Source organism: Polyodon spathula, chromosome 3 (genome assembly GCF_017654505.1).
Source record: "Polyodon spathula isolate WHYD16114869_AA chromosome 3, ASM1765450v1, whole genome shotgun sequence".
In the NCBI taxonomy this organism is placed as follows: Eukaryota; Metazoa; Chordata; class Actinopteri; order Acipenseriformes; family Polyodontidae; genus Polyodon; species Polyodon spathula.
The window spans coordinates 94,130,467-94,144,485 of NC_054536.1; the positions used below are offsets into that span (position 1 = coordinate 94,130,467).

The 14,019-nt window shown below is 45.1% G+C and overlaps 1 protein-coding gene across 1 annotated transcript in view; it reads left to right on the forward strand.

The window, feature by feature from the left end:
- LOC121313686 (solute carrier family 52, riboflavin transporter, member 2-like) overlaps positions 1-13,694 on the forward strand; it is a 36,075-nt gene extending 22,381 nt beyond the window's left edge. Inside the window, exons 2-5 of the mRNA XM_041246472.1 lie at positions 1,425-1,558; positions 2,608-3,490; positions 10,890-11,013; positions 13,141-13,694. Of these exons, the coding sequence (XP_041102406.1) occupies positions 1,429-1,558; positions 2,608-3,490; positions 10,890-11,013; positions 13,141-13,353 (1,350 nt within the window). The 5' untranslated portion in view covers positions 1,425-1,428 and the 3' untranslated portion in view covers positions 13,354-13,694. The remainder of the gene's footprint in view (positions 1-1,424; positions 1,559-2,607; positions 3,491-10,889; positions 11,014-13,140) is intronic.
- The last annotated feature ends 325 nt before the right edge of the window (positions 13,695-14,019 follow it).

The window sequence follows — 14,019 nt, forward strand, 5'->3', positions numbered from 1 at the left end:
CCCGGGTTCGCGCCCGCCCTCCCCCTGTGTGTGGATTGCCTCGCCCTGTGTGAGGCGCCTGCCTGCGGGAACCGCGGTTCGCTGCACACGCATAGGATATTTTCCTTTAATGTGTTTCTTTTAAGCTTTTTATTGTATTCACCGAAAGCAGAGAACTTTGTTAAAGTGAAGTCTAAAGCCGCATTGCTTTTCCTTTTCGTTCATGATAAACAAAACGACAAAATCAGGCCCCTTCTTAACCAGATTTCCTTTTATTTGTAATGAGCCTGTGGTTATATTTGTTTGTTGCCGACAGTTTATTTAAAACAAAACCCAACACTAAAAAAGTTGTATAGTATCCTGTGGACAGTTTCACCTGCTGAAGATAAAAGCCTATTCCTGAGCTTAGTAAATCCATCAAATGTCATACCAAAATTCTGACAGCATTGTGCAGTGATCTTGTGAACCAATTCTTTATTTAAAAAAAAAGATTCAGACTGCGTAGCAAACCTTTAAGATGCACCAGCATGTGATAAACAAAGCCCTGTGGAGACAGTGAACCCATAGACCTCAATTCCCAGTACTGAACTTAGGAGAACCTTTGAGATTACTGATTACTGCAGGCCTGCATGGTTAACTCATAAAGCTCTACATATTACAATATAGCTTATTCTGCATAACATCTATTAGGTGATGGTGCACTGTATAGCTCACTGATTTTGGAGATCTGTCTATATTTTTTCTTTAATTTTTAAGAATCTAGTGAACACTGAATACGGTCCTGATGATTTACACAGTACTTGCACCTAGTTGGCAGAGATATAAGAGGTTTATGTCAGGGAATCTCTCTTCCAGTTTTATACTGCCTATAGACATACTGTCTATAGTTACTCAACATGTACTTTTTCACAGTACTGTTTTATTGAATTAAAAGTGTGTTGGACATTTCATTCTAAATCCATTCTGGGAAACTTTACTTTCCCTTGTATATACTATTGTGTTAATATAACTGCTTATAAGTAATATAACTCCCTATAATGGGATTGTTGTGCCTATGTTTATAGGTACCCAGATTTGTTGCACAGGATACATTCTCAGCTCTTGCTAACAATTTTACCTTTTTGACTGTTGAAACATCTTTGCGGTTAGGAAAACATGGGAAGCTCATTATCCAAAACAATTTAGTATTCCGATGCATTTTCCAGCAATGTAACAAAAATGTAAGAAATTATATATATATTACAACATAGAGAAATTTTACATTAGCTTATATACTTACACTTTTTTATTTCTTGTATCATATCACATACAGTGTCATCAAGTGGGGTGGAAATGAATCCATTAGTTTGTAGGATTGTTCGTGGTTTCTGAACGTGTAGAAGCAGTCTTTTTTACTTGCAGGCGCATGTGTAGATACACAACCTCCCGTGTCTCTTGCTTCACAGACAGATGGCAGACTCATGGTGGAATGGGGCCGTGGTGACTCACCTGCTGGTGGCCCTGTTTGGAATGGGTTCCTGGGTCTCTGTGAACTCGCTGTGGTTGGAACTCCCAGTCGTGGTCAATGTGCTGCCAGAAGGTTAGTATGTTGTGTTTTTTTGAGCAGGGTTCGGATTCGGCCGCATACTTAAGATTCAATGAACCAAATCTGAATCCTATATCCGCCCCGACACACGTCCATTTTAATACATCTGTCCAATGTGTGCAGTGCTTTAAATAAAAGACACGAATCCGGTATTGAACATAAATGTTGTATTTAATATTTAATAACAAGAACATGTTTGAACTCTGTCACTGCTCTCTACTCCCTAAATTACTGGTGGTGCACGCACTAAACACGTCACGCAGACAAACATACCCCCGTGTGCAACAGCACGTTCACGTTCTCATGGAGTAAAGTTATGCAGTAAACCTGTAATATATAGTAACAGCAAACTGTTGTAGACTTTTGTGCTTTGCTGCTTTGTCTGTCAAACGTGTTCTAGAGATCATTCTGAGATTTTTTTTTTTGCACAGAAATATATATATATTTTATAACGTGCATCAACTTATGAAATTAACTAAATAAATAAAAGAAAAGCAATATGAAAGTGTATGTTAATAAATTAAAACAATTAAAGTAACAGACAAACTAACGTTTAATGAAGTAACTGCCATACTAAATTAACACAGCACCCCTACAGACGTTAAATGCAGCAACAGTATACAAGACATCCACATTATTTAACATAGTGAAGCAACTCACCAGAACGGGAAACACCTAATTGCTCGGTGACTTGTATCTGGTTCAGGTTTTTTTCAAGAGCTCGAACAATTTCCATCTTTGTGGAGCAAGAGAAACAGTGGCGTATTTTACCGTTTGTTTACATGCCATTCTGTAGCGATGAGGTGCGCTTGTGGAAAGGAGAATACAAATGAGTCAATGATATGACAGCAATTCTGGAAAGATTTAATAAACCAATCAGTCTACCTCAAGACACGCGATGACAAGTCACCTTTGAAAAGACTCAATAAACCATTTTAATTTCACTTTGCTGATGATGCTGGTGATAAATGAAATTAAGGTGTACAAAACTATAAGAAAGTTGTTTTCTGAGCAATTTAATGACCTACCTGTTTATGTTTCAGGTTGGAACCTACCTGCCTACCTCTCGATACTGGTCGCTCTTGGCAATGTGGGTCCAGTTGCGGTGACTCTGGTGCATCACTTTGCCCCGGGAAGGCTGAACGAGCGCCTGGTCATCCACGTCGCCCAGGCGTTGGCGGTGGTAGCGTCTGTTTTCCTTGCCATTTTCTGGTCGCAGACGCTGATGGTAGCTGGTGCTCTCCACTCTGTGGCATACCTGCTGCTCGCTTTTATCTTGGCATTGGTGTGCTGCACCTCCAATGTTACCTTCCTGCCGTTCATGTTCCGCTACCCTCCAGAGTATATCCGCACCTTCTTCGTGGGCCAGGGCCTCAGTGCACTCTTCCCTTGCATGATGGCTCTGGCCCAGGGTGTGGGGAAGCTGGAGTGCCGGAACAGTACGTTGGGAAACGGCACCTTGGAGCCGCACTATCTGAAGGAGAACTTCCCTGCTGAGAACTTTTTCTGGTTCCTCTTTGTCATGCTGGGGGTTTCGAGCCTCTCGTTCCTGGCCTTGACACAGCGAAGTGCGGAACGGTCTGAACAAAAGAGAAAAGCTGGATGTTCTGCCACCTCCTCTTCCTCCTCCTCCAAGGATTCTGTGGAATCGGAGGAATCGCATCCACTCCAGAACAGCAGCCTGCCAGTATCGGGAGATCAGGTGGAGATTGCCAAAGAGCCCCCCTGCGCCCCCTTCTGGACGCTGCGTAACATCTACCTTCTGGTGCTTCTGGGGGTGTCCAACTCCTTGACTAATGGAGTTCTTCCCTCGGTGCAGAGCTTCTCCTGTTTGCCGTATGGGAGCATGACCTTCCACCTTTCTGCTGTCCTGGGTAACATTGCCAACCCCGTAGCCTGCTTCATGGCCATGTTTGTTCTCTGCAGGTAAGAGGAGCAGCTTGGTTATTTTAGGTTCAAATGATTTTGCCTGGGGGACTTGAGTCCCAAGGAAGCTGCACTGTGACTGATCAAGCATTTGAACTATTAAAAGAACCCCACACCAGTGTTAGCAGTGTAGCATAATCGTTTTTGTATTATTGTATATAAAGACAACATGTTCTAAACCACGTTGAAAAATGGCAAATGTGTGTGATTATTTATTTATTTATTTATTTATTTATTTATTTGGATTAGTCATGAAATCCAAGACTTTTTTATAATGAAAATGATGTGAATTAGGATGGACTAATCACAGCTAGTCTAGATTTAATTTCTTACATGGAGGACATACTCTTACAATAGCTGTTGTTACTAATATTCCATGGCAGTGTGCAATTCAGCTGTATATAGTGTTTTATCCACTAGGGGGGAGTGATTGCTCAAGCAAAACTTTCAGCATCCCTGTGGTCAAGACTGAGCTGTGCATTGTATTGGTGTCTATTGAACTGTTACAGCAGTCACTTTGTTATGCATATTTGTTTAAAGCCTTTTACCTTTTTTCCCCCCTTCTTGAGAAGATATTTCTACAGTGAAAGTGACAGTTCAAAACTGCATCTACCTTTTTTACTTTTGTTTATTTGCAAAATTAGTTTTTTTTTTTTTTTTTTTTTTTTTTTAATGACATCTTTCTGGTTCTCTGTTTTCTCATATTCTAAAGTATTATTTAACCAAATATCTGAAGTATGCAGAACGCATAGTTCCCGTTCAATTCGAATGACAACCATTACTGCTCGTCAGTCTCTGAGCAAATATACAAAAGCTGCCCTATCAGGGCCCTGCTGTGAGGGGGAAGTCCTGCCCACCTTCTGCTGAAGAGGGACGTCCTCACAGTAGCACATCGCCATTTTCTCTCTCATCTCTCTGAGACAGGTCGTACATTGCTTTTGCTTTTACGTACCGAATTTGGCTAACTTGTTGGATTTATGCACAAATTAAAGATTAATTCACGGTAAATCGCGCTTCAAGTGCGTCTAAAAGAGTGCCCTTGCTTTATTCTCGCATCAGTTTTATGACTAGAGCTGGTTTCGACCCCTCTGAAGAGATTAGCGAGCGGCCATTGCTCTTTTCACTACGCGAGGCCTTGTGTAGTGTGTTACACCGTGTGAGAGCTGTTGTGGTGCTGTAAGGAGATCCCGCGGGCTCGTGGCGTTGTCCTCAATCCTCGGACTTTCCTAGCGTGGCTGCGCTTGGCCCGGCGACCACGCTGATTGAATTGGCTCACTCGGTGCCGACTGTCTCGGCACTGACAGCGCTTTTCTCATTGAGCACAGCAGTTTAAAAAAATAAAAAACAACAACAACTGCAAACATGTCAGTGCAGTCGACTGGGTCTTCAGCTGGCTTCCACCAGTGTGACCGGTGCTCAGCTAAGCTGCCCAGGCAGGACAAACATCGATCCTGCGCCAGGTGCCTAGGGCCAGAACATGCAGCCAAGGCACTGGCAGGTGAGCTGGACTGCTCTCCATGTCAGAAGTTCTCGAGGAGAATAAGCGACAGAGAGCAGCCCTATCCCGAGCAGAGTCTGTCTCCTCCAATCGGGGGAGAATGAGATCAGTGGTCCAAGAGCCTCTGCAGGGGTCATCCAGGATACCCCCTGCTACAGTGACCAGGGAGCTCTCACACTCATCTGGGTCACCCTCCCCTACCCCACCACCGGTACAGAGGTGCAGATACCTCTCAAAGGAGGCGAGATGGTCACCGCCGAGGCGGTACCACTCGAGGGGACGCTCACCAGGGGACAGGCGGTCGCCGCGCAGGCACCGCTCCCCTTTCCCAAGGGACAGATGGTTGCCGCTCAGGCACTGCTCCCCTTCTCCATGCAGGCGCAGACGTTCACCGTCACAGTGCAGCTGCAGCCACGATGTTCTGGCAGAACAAGAGGGAAAGGGGATTCACTTCTGCCAGCAGAAAAGGCACCCACAGCATTCCCTCCCTTTGTGCTAGGACTTCCTGGAAGTGGTGAGCTCCTCCAGAACAGCAGAGTCTTTGCTTCTTACTGCAGGAGCCCAAGAAGCGGGTCTAGGCGTATTCTCCACTATCGGGGACATGGTCACGGTTTTGGTGCAAGGTTCCACCTTCACCAAGGGGGATAAGGACCCAACCTGTCTGTCCAAGCTTTGCAGAACGATAGATGTGATGCTCAAAAAAGCTTACGCATCGGCTGTCGGCTATGGCCATGGCCATGGCCATACCGGTGCTCTACCAGAATCAGTTGGAAGAGAGGCTGCAGGTGAGGGATACACAGACAGACAGCGGTGGCTAAGACGATGACTGACCTAATAGGGGAGTTAGGTCAGGCATCAGGGAGGTTGCTGGCGGCGCTGGTGGCCTCCCGCCGGCATTTGTGGCTGACACAAGCCAAGGTCGTGGAGACTGAGAAGGTGGCGTTACTGGACACCCCCATTACACCGGGGCAGACTTTTGGGGCAACCATTGATGTGAGCCTTGAGAGGTCCCACAAGGCCACGCAGGTCGCCTCCAAGTTTTCGCGCCTTCCGGCTTACCGTCAGCTCCCAAGGTGGCATGGGGTGAAAGGGTCTGAACATAGCCCTCCACCCCAGAATAGACAAGCAGGCAGAGGCAGGGGCAGGGCCAGCGGCAGGGGATCACCACAGGCCAGGGGTAACCGATTCTCCGACTGGAGACCGAGGCCAGGGCCTAAGAAAGACCCACCCCCTCCCAAGACCAAGGGAGACTGCCCCTGAGGGGCTCCAGCTGCCACCAAACCCCCCCATAACCGGACTGACCAACGGCAATGACCCATAGCAAGGCTGCACCCAGGACTCCTGGGGGCTATCGACTATGAAACACGGATACGCTTTACAATTCCGTATAGGTCTGCCACCCTTCAAGGGTGTGCTCCTTGCCACCGTCGAACCAGCGAGGGTGATACTCCTTCAAGAGGAGATCGCCAATCTTCAAAGGAAGAACGCTGTATGCTTGGTAAGTCCAAGTGATGCCTTCAGCGGCTTTTACTCCAGGTATTTCCTGGTGCCCAAAAGGGATGGCGGTTTCAGACAAGTTATGGATCTCAGGGTCCTCAACTTGTTCCTCAAACAGAGGAAGTTCAACATGTTGACAGCACAGCGTATCCTCCAGTCCGTCCAACCGGGTGACTGGTTCACATCGATCGACCTGCAAGACGCCTATTTTCACGTCCCGATCCGTCCTGCACACAGAAAATATCTGCGCTTCGCTTTTCAAGGCAACGCTTACGAATTCTGCTTGCTGCCATTTGGCCTCTCGCTGGCGCACCCCCGACACGATTGGTTAGTTTTCGCGCAGTCAAAAGCACACACAAAACAGGTCATAGATTATGTGGCGAAGTTATGGCTCTCAATACATCAACAGAAGAGCAACTTCGTACCGCAGTGTTCCTGGGATCAAACTGAACACTGTGAGCATGCTTGCCTTACTGTCGGAAGACAGGATTCGGTCGTTGGAGACAACACTCTCCTTATTCAGAGAGGACGCTCTCCTACAGGTCAAACTATATCAGAGGTTGTTGGGGCTGGTGGCAGCCGTCTTGAGAATCCTTCCACTAGGGCTGCTGAGAATGCGCCCGCTTCAAGCCTGGGTGAATACGCTCAAGGTGCACCCTGTCCGAGATCGGTACCGGCTGGTGCGAGTGTCCAGACAATGTCGGAAGACACTGGAGTGGTGGCTCCATCCCGGCGATCTGCGCCTTGGATCACCTCACAGAAGGGAAGTGATCACTACAGATGCCTCCAGTCTGGGCTGGGGAGCAGTCTGGAACTGGAGAGGAATAAGAGGTCCGTGGAAGGAACATTGGTAGCAAGCACACATAAATAAGAACATAAGAACATAAGAAAGTTTACAAACGAGAGGAGGCCATTTGGCCCATCTTGCTCGTTTGGTTGTTAGTAGCTTATTGATCCCAAAATCTCATCAAGCAGCTTCTTGAAGGATCCCAGGGTGTCAGCTTCAACAACATTACTGGGGAGTTGATTCCAGACCCTCACAATTCTCTGTGTAAAAAAGTGTCTCCTATTTTCTGTTCTGAATGCCCCTTTTTCTAAACTCCATTTGTGACCCCTGGTCCTTGTTTCTTTTTTCAGGCTGAAAAAGTCCCTTGGGTCGACACTGTCAATACCTTTTAGAATTTTGAATGCTTGAATTAGGTCGCCACGTAGTCTTCTTTGTTCAAGACTGAACAGATTCAATTCTTTTAGCCTGTCTGCATATGACATGCCTTTTAAGCCCGGAATAATTCTGGTCGCTCTTCTTTGCACTCTTTCTAGAGCAGCAATATCTTTTTTATAGCGAGGTGACCAGAACTGCACACAATATTCAAGATGAGGTCTTACAAGTGCATTGTACAGTTTTAATGCGCAAGAGCTGCAAGCAGTGAGCCTGGCATTATCACATTTTCACCAGCAATTAGTGCACAAACATGTGCTGGTCTGGACGGACAACACCACAGTGGTAGCCTACATAAACCACCAAGGAGGCCTGCACTCACCGGGCCTTCACCATGCAGCACACAGACTCCTGTCCTAGACGCACACAAACTTGCGTTCCATCAGGGCGGTTTACCTCCCCGGTGTGGACAACAAGGCAGCAGACCTCCTGTCCAGAGGAGCTCCAGACAGCTCGGAATGGAGGCTGCATCCTCAAGTGGTGAAACAGATTTGGGAGAGGTTTCGATCGGCACAAGTCAACCTCTTTGCCACAGCCGAGTCCACTCATTGCCCCCTATGGTTCTCCATGGAGAAAGACGGGGCCCCCATGGGAGTAGACGCGCTAGCTCACCCCTGGCCACAGGGGCTCTTGTATGTGTTCCCTCCGCTACCATTAATACCCCTGACACTAGAGAGGATCAGGGTGGAGAGAGCAAAGATTCTGCTGGTTGCACCCAGATGGCCAAGACGCCCCTAGTTTGCTCTCCTTTCCGACATGGTGTCGGATCAGCCGTGGCAGCTCCCGCTGCTCAAGGACCTCCTGAGCCAAGCGGAGGGGCTATTATGGCACCTAAACCCAGCCCAGCTCCAACTCTGGGTCAGGCCGTTGAACGGAGCCGTCTATTCAGACAAGGTTTGGCAGATGCAGCAGTAGAAACACTACAGTCTGCTAGGGCGCCGAGCACTAGAGCCCAGTACTCATATAAATGGAAAGTTTTCCAAGACTGGTGTCTTGCCGAAGGTTACGATCCGGTGACTTGCCCGATTTGAGACAATATTAACCTTCTACAACACCTGTTTGACGCAGGGAAATCAACGTCCACTTTGAAGGTATACCTGGCAGCAATATCGGTGTGCCATGACAAAATTGACTCGTTGTCACCTGGGGCACGTTTCCTGGCAGTGCAGTTTCTTAAAGGGGCTCGGAGGCTTCGTCCTCCCATGAAAAGTATGGTCCCCAAGTGGGATCTAGAACTGGTACTGCGGGCCCTTATGGGTCCCCCATTTGAGCCCATGGCGTCAGCAGAACTGCGCCCTGTTTCATTGAAAGTGGCATTTTTAATAGCCATTACGTCTGCCAGACGAGTAAGTGAGCTTCATGCATTGTCCATCGATGACACATATATGGCTTTCACTGGAAGTGACTTGCGGGTAACATTAAGAACAAATCCATCTTTTTTGCCAAAGGTGGTATCCTCATTCCATATTAACCAATCAATGGTTTTGGAAACTTTCAGATCTCCCCCTCACGACTCAGAGAAGGACCGTAGACAATACATGCTATGCCCAGCTCGGGCTCTGCGCTGTTATTTGGATAGGAAGGAGTCCTGGAGACAGTCCAACCAGCTGTTTGTCTGCTACGGTTCCCGCTCTAGAGGTCAGGCCCTATCGAAGCGCACTGGGTGACAGATGTGTGCGTTTTTACCGCCTTGATGTGACAAACTGAACGAGACCCTCTCTGGGCTCTAGAGTTTTGCAGGCGGCATGCCCTTAGGTGTCATGTGGGCTCTGTTGCTATCACCGTGGGGCTGTACTGTTGGTAATCTGGAGCCATGACAGCTTTGGTACAGCTTTCCCATTCGGTAATGGTTGTCATTCGAATTTAAAGGGAACGTTAGGTTATTACCATAACCCTGGTTCCCTGAGAAGAGAATGACAACCATTACCCTTTGAGGTCATGTCCCCAGCTGACCTCTATTTTCGAAAGAAAATGGCGATGTGCTACTGTGAGGATGTCCCTCTTCAGCAGGGCCCCTCACAGCAGGGCCCTGATAGGGCAGCTTTTGTTTATTTGCTCAGAGAATGACGGTCAGAGAGGCTCTTCCCATTCGGTAATAGTTGTCATTCTCTTTTCAGGGAACCAGGGTTATGGTAATAACCTTACGATCTCAAACGTTTTAACACTTTTTGTGCCTGACACATCAAAGCAGATATTCATATAGCTGCACTTTCCATTTATTGTACATGTACTGTATCTGCAAATATACAGTAGTGTTCAAAAAAGGAAAGAGCAAGATTAGGGGTGGGGATTGTATTGCCCATTTTTCCTCACAAATAGATAATTGTATCCTCTTTAAAAAATATACAGTAGCATGTCCACCAGGTGGCGCACATTGTTCATTGTTTTATGGTACCCTAAATGACTGTCCTTTTAGGTTGGTCTATCTGTTGGTCCTCAGCTGCTTATGTCATGCATATAGTCTCATTAACCACCTCTTCTGGCAACAGTTTTAAGTACTGTTGACAGCCAGGCTGGAGGAGTCTAAGAGCCACATGATTTTCTAGAGAGTTGTGTTCTCACAGTTTTAAACCTTGTTTCCACTGCCTTTCCCCAAGTATAGCTGAGCTGGCCGGTGTGGACCTCGGACAGCACTGCTTTGTATCTTACCCAACGCAGCCAAACGCTGCTGCGCGGAAGCACGTCTTTAAAAGGCATGTGCTAAAGAGACAACAGTTTTGAATAATGTCGGTTGTAAGCGAAGGCTGTGGGATGCAGAAGAAATTCCAGCTTCCCCTCAAACCACATTGAAGAGCAGCTGTCGGGCACAGTTAGAAATGGAAGTGTAAGAAATCACTGGAGTTCTGCAGCAGCAGAGGTCAATTGCACTTTTTTCAGTGTCAATAAAATAAGAAAATGTAAAAATGAATTCAAGATTAAAGATAATTTCACAATATGACCTTTTACTGCCAACGCAGACAGCAGTCTTTAATTACATCTCGGCAGCACAGCCAGTGCAGCTATACCTGGGAAAGGGCAGTGGAAGCAAGGCATCGCTTGTTATAGTTGGTAGAAATCCTCTACTCAGAATGATGAGATTCTCATAAAAACCAAACTTTGCTGTCCTCTCAGTCCATCTATGTTATGTGCACCTAGATCCGTAAATTACTCTGCATCTTTTGCTGACCTTTGTTTTGTTTTTTCAGGTCTAGTGCAGGCCTAGGTGCCATGGCAGTCTTCGGAGGGGTTTTTGCTACCTACCTTTTGGCCCTTGCTGCCCTCAGCCCCTGTCCTCCACTGCTGGGAAGCACTGTAGGAGTGGCCTTGGTGGTAAGTACTGTGCTGTGGTGGCTCAGTGCTGATGTTAAAGGTAGAATAAGTAGGCTGTGCACATTTGAAATCATTCTTGCCCATGTATCATTTATGTAATTTGTTTTTAAATTTTTACATTGCTTCAGATTATTACACCCTTGAATTATTATTACAGTGCACTCCATTTATAAGAATTACTGATATAGGAATCAACCGCACATAGTGATCTAAACCACTGGGGCAAAATCATTCCTGTACTAACCAATGTAAAGTAATCCACTTGTAAGAATCAAGCAATCCGCTTATAAGAATAATTTCGGGGCAAATTGACTGCATGTATTACAGTACTTCAAGATCAAGTGCAATGACGTGTACAGCCAACAAAGCTGTTTTTGAATTTGAGTTTGATCGCATTTAATGTGATTAGGCATGTGCGCAGTGTGTGCAATATAATCCCTGGTCCGCAGCAACTCCCTGTAGAAAAAATGTCGTGCAGTTTGTGTGTCGACATGGCAGAAAAAAGCAAGACGCATGACTGCATTGTACAGGTATTTTTTGTGTTGTCTGATGTGAAAATGTGTTTTAGTAAAGTGAATACACGTTCATTGAATACATACTGAGTACAGCACTGTTATTGTGTGATATGCATGTAGAGGAAGGGGGATTGATTGCGTAGCGGCGCTGTGAGATAGGGGTGGGGGGGAATTGCAGAGCTTTGCTTCTCTGCTTAGTGAAAACCGTGAGATTTGCATTGCAACTAAAAAAAAGTAAGCCACAGATGCTTAAATGCAGTGGTAGTTTTGACAGTAAAATACTGTACTGTAATGTCGTTTTAATTCAAAAGCCATTAGATATAACACTGCAGGGCAGTTAAACTAGGCACCCTCACGAGACGATCGCTTCTCCAGTATACTGTAGTAAAATAGGATTCTGCAGCCTTGAGTAAACATATCTGTGATCATATAACAAGCTGCTAACCCACAATGACTTGTTTTGTATTGTCCTCAATGACTGAGCACCACTGACATCTGTATACTGTATTTAAACTGCCCATGTGCGGAGGCGCTTTTGCTAATTGTAATCATATCGGTCCGCTTTTAAGAATCAACCGCTTCTAAGAATCAAATCATCCGGGGCGGATGTTATTCTTATAAACAGAGTGCACTGTTATTATTATTATTATTTGTTTAAGTTTGAGCTCAGCGTGTTTCATAGCAACATGTTTTCTACTGGAGACCAGTGAAACATACTTCTATGAAGTTCCTCACAAGGGCTTTTTGCATCATTCACGCGTACTTTAAAGCATCTTTGAGTGCGACCACTACCGGACTAACTAATGCACCTCCTGGGGTAGTTCTGAGTCCATTTTTATTACTCCCAGAGTATAATTTACCTTGCATCAGCGTGTGTAAACAAACTAAAGCCACAAAAAAAATTTTATTATGCAAAAGTAAGTCCTTTACATGTGCACAGATCAAAGAACTACTTTGTTTCTAGTGTGAACAAAACAGCAACGCTGCATTATCCCAGATCTGACTGCCAGATTCAACTCCTGTTTTTTTTTTTTTTTGCTCAAGTGAGAAAAGAGTATGTATCAGGCCAAAGGTAAGAGATTGAGACAAATAGGAGTATTAGTCTCCTCTTCTACACCGGTGCAAGCTTTCCTTCTGACAATTGCTCTGAGAAACACTAGCTTGAGTGCACTGCTGCTCTGTCTGCACCGCAGCGAGCCTGGTCTTTTGTTCATTACACATGGGTGTAGAATGTGAGACTAATAGTCCATTCAGTCTCACTCATGTACCTTTAGTCTCCCTTGTAGGGAAATTGCAAGTAACAGAAATGTCATAATCCCATATTAAAAATGTTTTAATAGTCTTTAATCAGTTTTTGTTTTTTTAGCACTTATGTTGAAAGGTTTCAACGTTACTTGCCTCAAAATACTGCAATATCTTGTTATTGACATCTGCAGTGGTTACTACAAATATGTCCTGACCTATTTAAAGATGGCTATTTTTGGCTATGAAGACAATAAAAAGAGGTGGTGAGCCTAAAAACACAAGTAAATTGTAAACATAATTCAGAATCAGACTACAGAGACTGTTGAAAGATACAAGGACACAGTCTTCTTGCTCTCTCCCACCCCAGGTAATCTCCTGGATCGTGTTCACTGGTCTCTTCTCCTACCTGAAGGTTGTGGTCGGGTCTCTGCTCCATGAGGCTGGACACGCTGCCCTCTTGTGGTGTGGGGTGGTAATCCAAGCTGGCTCACTGATAGGAGCTCTTATCATGTTCCCATTGGTCAGCGTCTACCACACATTCCAAAGGGCCCAGGACTGTGTGGACAACTGCAGCCTGTGAACAGGGGAGGCGCAGCGCAGAGACCTGCAGAGCTTCAACTGAGTGCCTCCAGCTTCTACAGAACTGTGTCTGCGTCAAGAGAATTGTGGACTTCTGATGTGTGGGAATACACAGTCGGGTTTGATAAACCTCTTCATCTCATCATACTTGTACGATGTTTATTGTGTATCAAGACGTGATTGTTTCTACAAACAAGACTGTATATTGTATGAGATTGTATTGTCAGGTTGTCCTTGTAAATGAGAATCTGTAAATTTGTTCTCAATTTGACTCATCCGAATAAATAAAGGTTTTGGTTTTTATATATTATAATATATATATATATAGAATATATATATATTATATATATATATATATATATGATATATATATAAGATGCGCCAGATCTATTCATTATTCAAGATCCACAGACGCGTCTGATCCCATATCGCAGCCTTCTATAGTATTTAATGAAATTCTCATGTATGAAACGAATCCCTCTTAGATTTAAATGAGGCGATCCTAATTATGTACTGTCTTCTGTTACTTTCCTAAGTCCCAATGATTTATTTTGTCTTCTATAAATCTGCTATAACTAAAAAGAGGCTCTAAATGAAAACCATGTTGTTGTTTTTTCCTATATCCTCATAACAGCAAAGTGTTTTTTGTAAAGGCATGTGTAGATAT